General features: G+C 40.5%; 1 protein-coding gene across 2 annotated transcripts; it reads left to right on the forward strand.

Annotated features, from left to right (window-relative positions):
* The first annotated feature begins 5,023 nt into the window (after nucleotides 1–5,023).
* Nucleotides 5,024–13,636, forward strand: Pbdc1 (polysaccharide biosynthesis domain containing 1). Of its 2 annotated transcripts, XM_059250484.1 has the most exons (7): nucleotides 5,024–5,151; nucleotides 5,262–5,327; nucleotides 6,444–6,503; nucleotides 7,082–7,222; nucleotides 8,184–8,295; nucleotides 12,834–12,878; nucleotides 13,190–13,636. In XM_059250484.1, the coding sequence occupies exons 1-7, from the start codon at nucleotides 5,122–5,124 to the stop codon at nucleotides 13,264–13,266; spliced, it is 531 nt and encodes a 176-aa protein (XP_059106467.1). In that variant the 5' UTR covers nucleotides 5,024–5,121; the 3' UTR covers nucleotides 13,267–13,636. The 2 variants fall into 2 exon arrangements, with proteins under 2 accessions (XP_059106467.1, XP_059106466.1); XM_059250483.1 differs by lacking the exons at nucleotides 12,834–12,878; nucleotides 13,190–13,636 and adding an exon at nucleotides 8,614–9,399.
* The last annotated feature ends 200 nt before the right edge of the window (nucleotides 13,637–13,836 follow it).

Here is a 13,836-nt window from a genome sequence, read left to right on the forward strand (position 1 = left end):
TCCTATCGTTCTTAGGATTATAATTTTCATCTACAGCATTTTTTCCAATCTTACTCCTGAGATCTTGCTTTCCAGTTGTCAGTGGACACCAGTACAGTGCTGTTGTTCAGGCACTGAGCAGTAATTCATAACGTCTCCTGAAAGTCCATTGACCCTTTGTGAACTGCCATTTACATCTACTCCTCTTCAATGTTTGAATAGCTACTTTGAGTCTGAAACAATAGGCATAAATGAAAATAATTATTGTAATAGCTCTGTCTGGGCTAGTTTCCTTGCCTATGAGTGAGAATAAAACTCCAGGTGATAGTCTTGTCTCTTGCAGTTTTAGGTTAGAAGAAACACCCTTATCCAATATTGTTAAGCTCTACTTACTGGCCAATGCAAATAACTGTCAGCAAATAGTTGAATAGTAAACAGTTACTTTACTTTAAAATATTAAAAATAAGTCTAATACACTATTCACATATTATATGTTTTAATTTAAAAAACTTAAAGCAACATAGCTACCTAAAACATCAAACAAAGCAAATTACATAAGTTGCTTCCTGAAATAAAAGGCCTGTTGAGTCTCTTGAGTTTACTTGTAATGTAGCAATTTAGCAATCAGCTTCAGTCTGCTCCTCCACGTTACTCTTACCTATTGACCTCTACATTTGCCAACATTCAACATCCATACCCAGATCTCTGGGTAGCACATAAGACTCATGTACTCTCAGTTCAGCTGTTCCTTGCAAACCCTCCATCTGCTTCTTAAATTGGTTCTTCTACTCCTGTGAAGGGCTACTCAACACTTATAAAGGCAGTTTTCTTAAGGTCACACTTAGTACCTCTTTCTCTCAGCTTTTCCCTGGTACTTTGTACAAGAGAACAAGTGGCACTTGGAGGCAACACCTCAGTTTTCTACTTCTGCTGCCTGCTTCTGTGGAGGTTCCCCTACTTCCCCCCACCAACAGAGCCAATTTCTAAAAAAAAAGTACAGTCTCTCCAAACTGAAAATGATAATTTCAAAAGTCCCGGAGGCTCTGCAAATAAACAGAACATTTTAAAATATAATCCGTTAAGCACATGATTAAATGTACTTTCCAGGAACGTAACTGAAGGCAGGATTTCAAAGTGGTATTTACACACTCATGTTCACAGCATTATCATTCACAATTAGTTAAAAGGTGAAGGTAGCCGGGCGGTGGTGGCGCACGCCTTTGCCTTTAATCCCAGCACTCGGGGAGGCAGAGGCAGGCGGATCTCTGTGAGTTCAAGGCCAGCCTGGGCTAACAAGTGAGTCCCAGGAAAGGCGCAAAGCTACACAGAGAAACCCTGTCTGGAAAAACCAAAAAAAAAAAAAAAAAAAAAAAAAGGTGAAGGTAATCCAAGTGCTTCTCCATGGATAAATAAGACACACTATTTACATACAGTAGAATATCATTTGGCTTTAAAGTAAAATGCAATCCTGTTAGTCATTAGATCAAGTGAAATAAGCCAGTCACAAAGCAGAAAAACTGCATGAGCCCACCCATATGGAGCATCTAACAGTCAAATTCAGAGAAACTGAATGGTGATTTCAGGAACTTGGAAGAAAGAGAAATGGGAATGTACTGTTTAGTAAGCATGGAGTTTTTAGTTTTGCAGCATAAAAAAAAATGCTGGAGATGTGCTGTAGAAAAACAATATATGTAACACTTTTGAATTGTTTATTCATAAATGGCTAAAACAGTACAATTTTAAGTTATTTGTCCTTTACCACAATTCAGAGTTCCTAGACCATCTGATGGCTCTTCCTATTTGTAACTTGTCAGGACTTTCTATGGATACTGTCGTCTGATGGCTCTTCCTATTTGTAACTTGTCAGGACTTTCTATGGATACTGTCGTCTGATGGCTCTTCCTATTTGTAACTTGTCAGGACTTTCTATGGATACTGTCATCTGATGGCTCTTCCTATTTGTAACTTGTCAGGACTTTCTATGGATACTGTCAACTGATGGCTCTTCCTATTTGTAACTTGTCAGGACTTTCTATGGATACTGTCGTCTCTGTCTCCCCTGCCCTCTTTAACCCACTCCCACCTGACTTCAATTACCTCTCAGCATTTCTGGCCTCAGTATAATCAGGCTATTGGACTTTGTTCACCACTTATTTCTAGAAGTTTTCTGATCCCTTGGCTTCTGTGAGACTCTGCCTTATACTTTGCTGACGTCTCAGTGTCCACTCTTTTTCTGTTTAGTCTTTGTTTTCTTGCCTGTTCATAGATGCTCATGGCCTTGCCCTGTCTCTCTTGGTGCCTTTTACAATCTTACCATTTTCCATGTGAAGGCACAATTAAACAGCGCCTGCTATCAAATTTACAGCTCTGCTCAGGACTCTCTGCCTTGTTGACTCTATATGAGTGCAATAAGCTATTTCAACTCAACTAGTCAAATGACACTCATCCTTCCTCCTGTCTTCTAACTCAGTAATATCCCCCTCTACATTTTGTTCTAATGTCTGAGGTTCATATTAGGATCCTGATTCTCTTTTATTCTCCATATCAAATTGGTCCAGAACGTATTACTCATTCTCAAACTTTATCTCAACTATCAGTGTTTTCTGTTCCATCCCCTACCACCTCCAAGCTGGTCTGCTTTTAATTTTGTCTTCAAGTTAATCTTACACATCTTTTTATTGTTTGGGGAGTCTCTTGAACTCCCCTGATCAACAACTTGAAGGGAGGCATCCCATGTCTGACACTGGGGTTTGGCTTTTGTGAAGTATTATCACCATACAGGATGTAACTTCATTTACATTTTCATTTAAATTACATATGCACACACATACACTTAATGTTTCTCTGGCTTTTTCAACCATCTTTAATGTTCTTTCTCTTCCTTCCCTCTCCCTCTGGATTCCCCTCCTTCCCACCAGATGAAGTACCCTCATTTTTCCAATTTCCCAATTCATCCTACTCTCCTGTTTCTAGTTCCTTCTACCCCTGGTTTCTGTGGTATTTTCAGGTTATACACTCACATCTTAAGATTCAGAACTAGGACCCACAAATCAGACAGAATATGCAGCATTTGTCTTTCTGGATCTGGATTGCCTCACTCAGTGGAATAGTTTCTAGTTCCATCCATTTACTTGCAAATTGATTTCATTTTTCTTTACAGTTGACATAGAATTCCATTGTGTATACGTACCACATTTTCATTATCCTTTCATCAGCTGAAGGACAACTAGGTTGTTTCTATTTCCTAGCTATTATGATGAATGTGATGAACGTGGCTGAGCAAATACCTGTAAAACAGAATATTGAGTCCTTTGGACATATACCAAGGAGTGGTATAGCTACATAATGTGGTAAGATTCCAGTACTACAATAATGCAACTACTACTGCTACAAATAATAATAATAACAGCACAATAATATAACAAAACAGACTAGTAAATCAATAGAACAAAATAGAAGTCCCAAACATGAGTGTATGTAATTTTACAGCCATCTGATATTTGACAAACATGCCAAAAATACACGCTGGAGCAGAGACAGCATCTTCAACAAGTGGTACTATGAGAACTGGATGTCTACACGGAGAAGACGGAAACCAGACCCATATGCATTACCCTGAACCCAAATCAACTTGAAATGGATCAAAGAGCTCAATGTAAAATATGAAATGCTGCAACTGCTAGAAGAAAACATCGGTGGTACCCAGAGATATAGGTGTAGGAAGCCTTTCTGACCAGGACTTCACTTCATTAGGAATTAAGGCAAACAATTTACAAATAAGACCTCATAAAACTAACATACTTCTTTACAGCAAAGAGAACAATACGCTAGCTGAAGAGGAAGCCCACAGAGTGGGAGAGAGTCTTTGGCAGCTATTCATTGATAGACTATACAGAATATATGAAGAAAAAAGAAAGAATCAAGAAAACCAATGATCCAGTTAAAAAGGGCCTGTTGGAGGTGGGGGAGACAGGCAGCTGTGGATCTCAATAGAAAATTCTCAAAAGGAGATGAAATATGGCTAAGAATTATCTTTAAAAGTGTTCGTCATCTTTAACAATTAGGGAAATGCCAATTAAAACAACTTTGAGATTCCATATTACTACAATCAGAATGGCTAAGATCAAGGAAACAACTGACAATAAATGCTGGTGAGGATGTGGGAATGGGAACTCCTGTTCATTGTTGATAGGAGTCCAAAGTGGTGCAGCCTCTGTGGAAATGAGAGCGACTATGTCTCAAAAACAATCAAACAAACAAAAAAAACCTCGGTTAAAAAAAATCTCATCTCTTTAAAATTCACCACACAAAGATCCCGACTGCACTCCTCCAGCTAGATTGTTCTTTGCAAGGTCTTATGATGCTTTTTCACTAATACCTTTGCCCATGGTATTCCCTCTGCTTCAAATCTTTCTGGCCTGCTTGGCTAAGGTGCCCATCATGACTCAGCTCAGGTATGCTCCCACAGTATAGGATGAAGCTCACCTCGTTGTTACCTCACTCTAGCTAGTTCTTCCAAAGCAGGTAGCAAATTCTTCTCCTTTATCCCGAATTCCACCGTCCAGCCTCTAATACCATGCTTGTAAATGGTATTAGACTGAGAGAGAGAGAGAGAGAGAGAGAGAGAGAGAGAGAGAGAGAGAGAGAGAGAGAGAGCGAGCGAGCAGGAATGGAATTCCACCGTCCAGCCTCTAATACCATGCTTGTAAATGGTATTTGAGAGAGAGAGAGAGAGAGAGAGAGAGAGAGAGAGAGAGAGAGAGAGAGAGAGAGAGAGCAGGAATGGAGTGTGGATTGGACTCTGCTGAGAACACAGTACACGGGACTTAAAAACAGCATCACTTAAAACAATTTTTTTCATACAACGTATTTTCCTTGTTGACTTACAGAATTCGTCTATCACCTCGGTTATAGGAATAGCGTTGCTAAGCAACAACATGCCACTTTGGCGCCTGCATGGCCCGGATGAGGCGGGACCAGGGCTTCCTCTGGTGGCGGGGCGGGGGATTGGGGGGGGTACGCGCAGGCGCCAACGGAGAAAACGGTCACCGTTTCCGCCCTACTGTTCTCAATCGACTGTTAAAGCAGCAAGCGCAACAAGCCGCTTCCGGAAAGGTAAAGGCGCACTTACCGGGCAGTAATATGGATACCGCCTGCGAAAGCGTAGAGCAGGTAAGATGCTGCTCCGGGGCTTGGTAAATACCCAAGTAGAGATTGAGTGATGAGCGACCCAGGGAGTCGGGAATCGCTCACCCAGTCCCGCTTTTTCTTTTCCTTCTCAGGTTTCTGGCGAAGTGGTGTCCGTGGCCCATGCTCTTTCTCTCCCAGCCGAGTCATATGGCAACGACGTGAGTATGACTCACCTCCAGTTATCCCAGAATGTGTGAATGCCCCGGCACTAAATTATAAGTCCCTTTCCTGTTGTCTTCTTCAGACCTCCCCACTTCAACTAAAAATTGTACCTTCTTTCACATCATTCTAATCGTAGTTGACAAATGTAGTACTCTAATGCCTGTAAAAGAGCTCCCCTGATTTTCCTATGATCTAGAAACACCTGGGAGGCGTCTAAACACCCCACATGTCCAAATTACAACCCATATCCGATCAAATCAGAATGTCGGGGGGAAGAGGAGCAAATACCTAGTAGTTTCTAAAGGGCCTTATGGTCCCATTGTGCAGCAAAGTTCCACTGGTTTGTGGTGTGCTTCATTTGGACCCTTATACATGCTGTGTGTTGACAAATAAGAAAAAAGACAGCAGGAATACTAATACCACCCAAATCAGAATGTAATGTGTGCTAGAGTGGCTCAGGCAAGGATGGAGGCAGTAGATTCATCAGGGAAGTGTAACTTGAACTGGACCCTCAAAGAGTAAGTAGACAGAAGATATGGATTCTAAAGTAGGAAAATTTCTTGGTCCACGGTGGGGAGGTGCATATGCAGATAGATTTTTCTGGCCTTATGAAGGAGACAACAGGCGGGTTGGAAAATGAGAGTCCAGTGGAACAGCTAGTGGGTACTTGGCCAGACTTATTTATAATCTAGCTGCATCATTTGTTCTGGGGTTTTACAGTGTGGAAAATGACTATCGGATATACACAAATGAGTATAACATGCTACACTGATAAAAGTGAAAAATAGTTTCACATGTATTTTTGTCCTCCCAATAATTCTGAGGGGTATAGGTGGGTATATTAATGTAACTTTAACAGTTATTTAAGTCAGTCCTGATTTTCCACACTTTCACTAGCTGCTGGAAAAAGATGTCCAGTGGTCCATTATTTTTGTTATTCTGTGTTGACAGCTTCTATGGTCATTATAAGGGCAGAAGGTTTATTAGTTCAGCTTTTATCCCTTGACCGCAACATCATTTTCTTTAGACCTCTCGAGATTTAGCAGGGTGTCTTTAATTTACCCATTACAGAACTGGGAGATTTCTGAGCTGATGTTCTTCCTCTTTTGCAGCCTGATATTGAGATGGCTTGGGCCATTCGAGCAATGCAACATGCCGAAGTCTATTACAAAGTGAGTTGTCCTCATCATTAAGCAGAAGTCAACATGTAAATTTAGCGTATGATGCTATGCTAATCATAGTTCGCAGCAACTCAAACTGTTAAGTTTTGCAGATTGTTTTAACTGCCAAAGAAATCTTACCTCCAGAGAACAAGGGTAGAAATGAATTTGATGATGAGAAGTTCTGCTTGTCTGCCCCCCCCCGTTTTTTTCCTACCTGGAGGAAAGAGGACTGGACCATACATAGCAGACACTTAAATGTCTGTTGAATGAATGAACACCCACAGAATGAGAACCAGGCAATACTAGGACTGAAGGGTTCATTCAATTGCCAAATTGGTAAAAGAGGAAAAAGGGGAGAGAGAGAGAGAGAGAGAGAGAGAGAGAGAGAGAGAGAGAGAGAGAGAGAGAGACTGACTCTTATTACAGCTCTTAAAACCATTTTAATGACTTCATAAAAGACCTGGTCTATTACTGCCTAAAGTAATCTTCTGTCCTGAAAACCATAGGGTTTCCTGATTGTGTGGCGCTGGAGGGGTAGAAGTGTGATTAGTGACTAGCATCTTTATGTTTGTTTTATTGTCTGGCAGTTGATTTCATCAGTTGACCCACAGTTCCTGAAACTTACCCAAGTAGATGACCAAATCTACTCTGAGTTCCGTGAAAATTTCGAGAAGCTCAGGGTAGATGTATTGGACCCAGAAGAACTCAAATCAGAATCAGCTAAAGAGGTAAGTATCATCTTAAAAAGTATCTAACATCTGGCCAATGCTTTTGATTGTATGTGTTTATATAAGCTTCAAATTTGTTCAAGGGACTTACAATAAGGAGCCTGGATTTTATAATAATGAAGTCAATTATGGAATGAATTATTTTTTGTCTTACGCACTTTTTGTGTTTATTGAGAATATTTTTTTCCTTTCCTTATCTTGGGCACTTCACCTACCCCATTTACCTATTCTTTAAAGTGGGGAGGAGGGATGAGTTTATGTTAGCAGGAAATTTAGCTGGAAAGATTGGTTGATGGAATAGTTAATAGGATACAGAGAATATAGGGAGATATTTTGATTCTCTGAATTTTTGTTCTATTGATCATAGGTCCTAGATAGCATACAAATGGTGTTTCTTGCTTATGTGATCATCTCTTACTGACACAGAACACTGATATTATAGTAGGAAAAATATTTTCCTTAAAAGTGGGCTCTTGGCTAATGAAGAATTTAAACTTTAAAGTCCTAGCAGACTGTCACCGATCATTGAGAACTTGCCCCTAGTAGATGGACATGTATAACACAAAGGTATATCCCTGTCCTCTTTGTCTCATTGGTACTTTGGTAAGGATGAATAACCATTTTGGCTTGAGCTGGCTGATAACAACTCAAAGCAAAACAGAGATCCATTTTAGAAATCACATTTTAATTTTGTGGTAAAAGGATTGAGGTGGTTGGTTTTGCTCTTTGTCTTTTCCTGATCAAAATGTTGTGTAGGGAACACCAGCCTACATATATAACATATAGCACCGAAATGTGGTGCGATTTTCACCACAAAGCTGCCAGTCACCTCAATTCTAGTTTTTTTTTTCACTCTGGTTTTCAGTCTCCCTGGGGAAGCCCAAACCTCTTTCCTGGCTTGAGTACATTAGACTCTTGGATTCATCAGCTAAGGTGTCATTTTTTTTTTTTGCCTTTATAGAAGTGGAGGCCATTCTGCTTAAAATTTGAAGGGATCGTAGAAGACTACAACTATGGTACTTTGCTACGACTGGATTGTTCCCAGGGTTACACTGAGGAGAACACCATCTTTGGTGAGTTTCTCGCCTCTGACATTGTTTCTGTAACAGGATCGGAATTGAGGAGTCTGGGTTCACTGATGAATCACTAACAAGTATAGTTACCTTGGAGATCATCTTATTTTCTCTATCTTTCAAGATCATGTTCCTTTCCTTAAATAACTGTCAGATAGGTACATATTTAGGTACATATTTTCATTAACAGATTGGAATTCAAGATTTCTAGCTTATATATTTGAATGGCTTTCATGAGAGTTAAGATTTGTCTATGGGTTTCTAGTCAGTGTACATAATTATCTAAGACGAGGACAATCAATTCTATTTACCTTTCAGCACCCAGGATTCAATTTTTTGCAATTGAAATTGCTCGGAACCGGGAAGGCTATAACAAAGCAGTTTCCATCAGTATTCAGGACAAAGAAGGAGAGAAAGGAGCTGACAATAAAGAAGAGGAAGCTGAGAAAGGAGCTGATAGTGGAGGAGAAAAAGAGGAAGGAGTCAACAGAGAAAAGTAAAAAACTAACCAGGGAGGAGAAAAAGAAAGCCAAGAAACATGTGACTCAGCTGAACCCACGAGTATCAGGTGCTACTTGCACTGACCCCTTTGATTACCCTTGTGCAAATGGAGGACTGAGAAGGACTTCTTTCTAGCTAGTGAGAGAAGTTGTTCTGGGTGTAATAGTTAAACACAGTTAGCAGAGTCTCTTAGTTAATTGTTGCTTGATACCCTGTTTCTTGGCTGTAACTGTTGCTGAAGTAAGACATTTTGTAAACAAATTCCTTTTGGTTTGTATTACTTATGACTGATTTTGGAGAGTATTTACATTTATGTGAAACTTCAAAAAAATTCAGGTATATAATCTCATCACCATGTCTCATATAATACTGTCTATTTGTTAATTCTTCTCACTGTTCTCAGTAATGAAATTCTCTTAATGTATTAATTAGCCTGTACCTGGTATTGGCATTAGAAGTCCATATATAGGAACTGACTCTTAGCCAGGCGTAGTGGCTCGTACTTGTAATTCCATGGAAGGATGAAATAAGAGAATTGCATGACTTTGAGGCCAGCCTGAGTTATAGAGTGAGACTGTGTCTCAAAAATAAATTGTTTAAAAAGGAATTGGCTTTTGCCTTTGTGGTGACTATAGCTGTCTGGTTTCCTTTGCTGTGTTGGAAAGCTGTAAATCCTCGAGGGAAGAGCCGCCCCAACTGTCAAGTTAGAGAGTGCAGCCCGCTTTCTTAGAGAAGAGCAGAGCCTTCACCTCCCTCTTAGAGAATTTTTGTAGCTCTCTTTTGTTGTTGTTTGTTTTTCTGAGACAGAGTCTCACTTTATAGACTATTCTGGCCTAGTATTCCCTATGTAGGTCAGGCTAGTTTCATACTCAGAATCCTGTCTTGTTCATCCTCTGATAGCTTGGTTCCTATCTGAAATTTAGCCAATAGTAATAAATACTAGTGACCTTTTATCCCTTAGTAAACACAGGAGAAAAGTAAAAATTAAATGTGATTGATATATTGTACTGTACATAAGAAAGGAAAAGAAAATCATGTAGCTAGCAATAGCACTTGTATACAAAGCAAACAGGTTTCTTTCTAAGTTCTCTTTGGCAAACTCTTAAGACTATTTCAAACATTTATTAAAATTTTCCTTTTATAAAATAATGAATAGTTTTGAAAGAATAGGAGACTTTCCTACATTTCATATTAGCCAGGCTGTTAAGAAAAAAAATCTATTCTGTACTGTGTAAATTTCCACTAGTTCTAGTTGGTTATAGTTGTATGTCCATATATACTGTCTGAGAAGTTGAGGAAGAAAAATTATTGACCACATATATTACAGTTCTGTCACAGAGACTGAGGCAGCGTGCACAGGGCCTGCATGGGTCTGCATCAGGTCTTTTGTGTATATATTATGGTTTCCAGATTAGTGTTTTTATATATGGGATTCCTGAGTGTGCAAATAAGTGGGTCTCCGTTTCTTATGCCTTCTTTTGGGCTCTTTTCCTTCTGTTTGTTTTGTCCAATTCCAATGCGTTAGTTTTTGTTTTATCATATTTTATTTTTATTAGTATTTCTTAATGAGAAACAGAAAGGGAGTGGATCCACATGGGAGGGAGGTGGGGAGAAGGTAGAGGGAGAGGAAACCATAATCAGGATAGATTATGAGGAAAAAAATCTATTTTCAGTAAAAGGAAAAAATGGCTCTTTACAGGTTGTTCACTAGCTAACTCTTCAATTTTATAGGGGATAAGAAACATGAAAATCAGAGTGCCATAAAGCAAGAGGCATCTCCCAGGGAGCAGGTGATAAAAAGTGGAAATTAATAATAAATATAGAGAAGGCAGATGGACTGTAAGAGGCCAGGAGTTTAAGGCAACCTCCCAGATTAGAGGGGAAAGAGTGGGCAGAATGGTCCTGATGCTTTAAAGGAACCTTAAGATGATTTCAGTATTCTCCCCTTGTCATAAGTGTTCCTATCTACTTCCCTGCTGCTCAGTGTAGACAAAGCCTGTGAATGTGAAGAGATTTCATTCCTAAATTGAAGATGATTGGTTTTTAAGTTAATCAAAGGAAACATTATCTTGGGTAGGTCCTTCCTAATAGGTGAGTCCTTAAAAGAGACAAGCAAAAGCAGGTGTTCTGTTGGGGAAACAAACAGCCATGTTTTGAGACGAAAGGGTAAACTGGAAGACTGAAGCTGACACTTTTCTCTGGCTGACAGCCCTCAAGAAAATGAGAATTCCAATTAGTTCTAAGGAACTTAATTCTGCCTACTAGTGAGGTGGAAGAGAACCATGATCCTCAGATGAGATTGGCAGTATGATTTGGGGCCAGAGCAGAGGATCTAGTTAAGCTGTTCCTGGACTCTAGTAACTAGACAATAAGTGGATGATGTCTCAAGCCCCAAAACATGGTAATTGGTTACAGAGTATTGGAAAGCTATAGGCTTTGGTCCGAGAAGGGAGGTGCTAGACTTCACCAATACCTCAAAGTTGGAAGTTAGGTTTGGAATCAGAGAGTGAGGTGAAGCTGAAGAACTTTGACGGACAAAAATCCTAAACTGTTTTGAGCAGACTGTCACTAGGAATATGGACTTTTGTTGTTTAGGCTTTTTTTTTATATGTATATGTGGCTTTTTTTTTTTTTTTTTTTTTTTTGAGACAGGCTTTCTCTGTGTAGCTTTGCGCCTTTCCTGGATCTCGCTCTGTAGCCCAGGCTGGCCTCAAACTCACAAATATCCGCCTGGCTCTGCCTCCCGAGTGCTGGAATTAAAGGCGTGCGCCACCACCGCCCGGCGTATTTGTGGCTTTTTGTTTTGTTTGTTTGTTTGTTCTTTGAGACAGGATATCTCTATATAGTCCTGGAACTCACTCTGTAGACCAGGCTGGCCTCAAATTCAGAGATCCTCCTGCCTCTGTCTCCTGAGTGCTAGGATTAAAGGCGTGCGCCACCACTGCCCTGCAACAGTAATGGCTTTGATTGTGTATGCATATCTGTGTGTGTGCACATTTATGTGTATGCTTGTGTGTGGAGGCCAGAGGTTGATGTCGAGTGTCTTCAGTTGCCCTCACAGAACCTGGAGCTAGCTGGATCAGCTAGATTGACTAGCCAGCATGCTCTAGAGATTTTCCTGTCTCTGCTTTTTCTTTTTGCCTGGGTGCTGGGGATTGAACCTCAGATCTTCATGTTTGTGTGGCAAACACTTGACCAATCGAACCATCTCCCAACATTTTCTCAATAACTTAAAATAACTTCAGTTGTAAAGGGCCTGAAGTGTAGGTCCTTAAGAAGGTTTGGAGTCTAGTCTGTGAATGCCAGCCTAACACATCAGCTATAGAGGATGAGGCTTGGAGTGCTGCCCTGAGGCTGGGTCCATTAGACTGGCCTGAGCCTATACCTATAGGTAACAGCATAGCTTTTCTGGTCACTGCAGCCAGCCTGTGTTTGATACGGAACTAGAGGCTGTGTTCTCAAGGCAGACCTAGAATCCGAGTTCATGGAGACAAACTGGACACCAAAGACAATTGGGACTGGCCTTTCCTGGGCTTGCTGAAATGAGCCTGGTCCCTGAGCCCTCTTGGAAGATGGAGCTGTGGGGACTAGTATGGATCCTTAGAAAGCAAGAGACTAGTGTGTATGCCAACCAGCCTGGAATCTGGGTCTCCATCAGACTGGCCTGGGCTAGTTCAGAATGTGAGGCTGCAAAGGCTAGCCTGGTAAACCTGAATTCCGGGGAAATGGTGCTGACCTGTCACTGGGGTTGGCCTACAGTCTAAGGCTAGAGAGTCTGGTTTTCCAGTGGTCTAAGCTTGGAGGCTGGGCCTGATCTAGAACCTGGGGTGGGTCTGAAACGTAAGTATGCAGGGTCTATGGACCTGCCTGACTTTGAGTTTCATTGTTAGGGCTCTGGTGCTGTGCTCTGCAGCCCTTAGGTGTTCAATTCACTCTCCATCTCCTACTGTGCTGCTTGGGCTGCGTAGAGGGTGACACAGGTGATGTGAAGCCGTGCTTCCTTCTTTAATATGTCTTTCCTTATTTCTACACTTCAGCCAGGTGCTGCAAGCTGTCACCTGGATTGCTGAGCTCTTGCAAAGGTATTTTGATGTGTGAATAGTAGTTGAATGTGATGTTTGGGGGAGGGTAAGAACACTGGAAAGTCCTGTTCAGCCATCTTGCTGTTGTAACTCCTAAAATGTAAACTTTAAAAGGAGTTCCTTAAAGCTAGGTTTTCTATTTTGCTTTACAGATCAAGTATATGTAGCAACATAAGCACCATAGGTGGGGATATAATTCTCTTCTGTTACAAAAGTAATGTTCAGATTATGGGTATTCTATTCAGTAAAAAAGTTGTTGCTAGTGACTAAAGGAAAAGTCTAGAAATGAATAACCTGGGTTTGACTTTCAGCCAGTTCACCTTGTAATCCATTTCCAAAATGCTTTGAACTCATGGTCATCCACCTACCTCAGGATTCCAGGAGCTAGGATTACAAGTATGTGTAAGTATGCCCGGCTCAGAAATTGACTCTTGAGACAAGGTCTTAGTATTTAGTATGTAGCTCATGCTGGTAGGGAATTCACTATGTAGCCCAAGCTGGCCTTGAACCTATGATTCTTATATCTGTCTCCCAAGTACTAGGATCACAGGCACATGCTACCACATCTGGTTTGTCCCATCATATTTTTATGTTACAGAGAACTTGATTCTTCTTGCCTTGCTCTGTAGACCAGGCTGGCCTTGAACTCAGAGATTTGCCTGCCTCTGCCTCCAGAGTACTGGAATTAAAGGTATGCACCACCTTGCCCAGCCTGAATTTGATTTTTTTTTATATAATGGAAATGATTTTACTTATTATCAGTAACATGAAAAAAAAAATGCCCATATTTATTTAGTCACTACTATACACAGAATTCTTGTATTTATTGTCTCCTTCAGAGTCAATATAATCCTACGAGGAATATTTTATTTGTTTGTTTGTTTATTTATTTCTCTTTGATAGAATATAAATTAGTCCAGCCAGTATAGAAAGCAGTGTGGAGGACCCTCAAAATGTG

This window comes from Peromyscus eremicus, chromosome X, assembly GCF_949786415.1.
Source record: "Peromyscus eremicus chromosome X, PerEre_H2_v1, whole genome shotgun sequence".
Classification (NCBI taxonomy): Eukaryota; Metazoa; Chordata; class Mammalia; order Rodentia; family Cricetidae; genus Peromyscus; species Peromyscus eremicus.

Excerpts from the sequence above, each read along its gene's own strand:
- Pbdc1 (XM_059250483.1), top strand. The coding sequence starts at position 5,122 with ATGGATACCGCCTGCGAAAGCGTAGAGCAG. Across the intron at positions 5,152-5,261 it reads CCTGCGAAAGCGTAGAGCAG|GTTTCTGGCGAAGTGGTGTC; the intron begins GTAAGATGCTGC and ends TTTCCTTCTCAG. Across the intron at positions 5,328-6,443 it reads CCGAGTCATATGGCAACGAC|CCTGATATTGAGATGGCTTG; the intron begins GTGAGTATGACT and ends CCTCTTTTGCAG.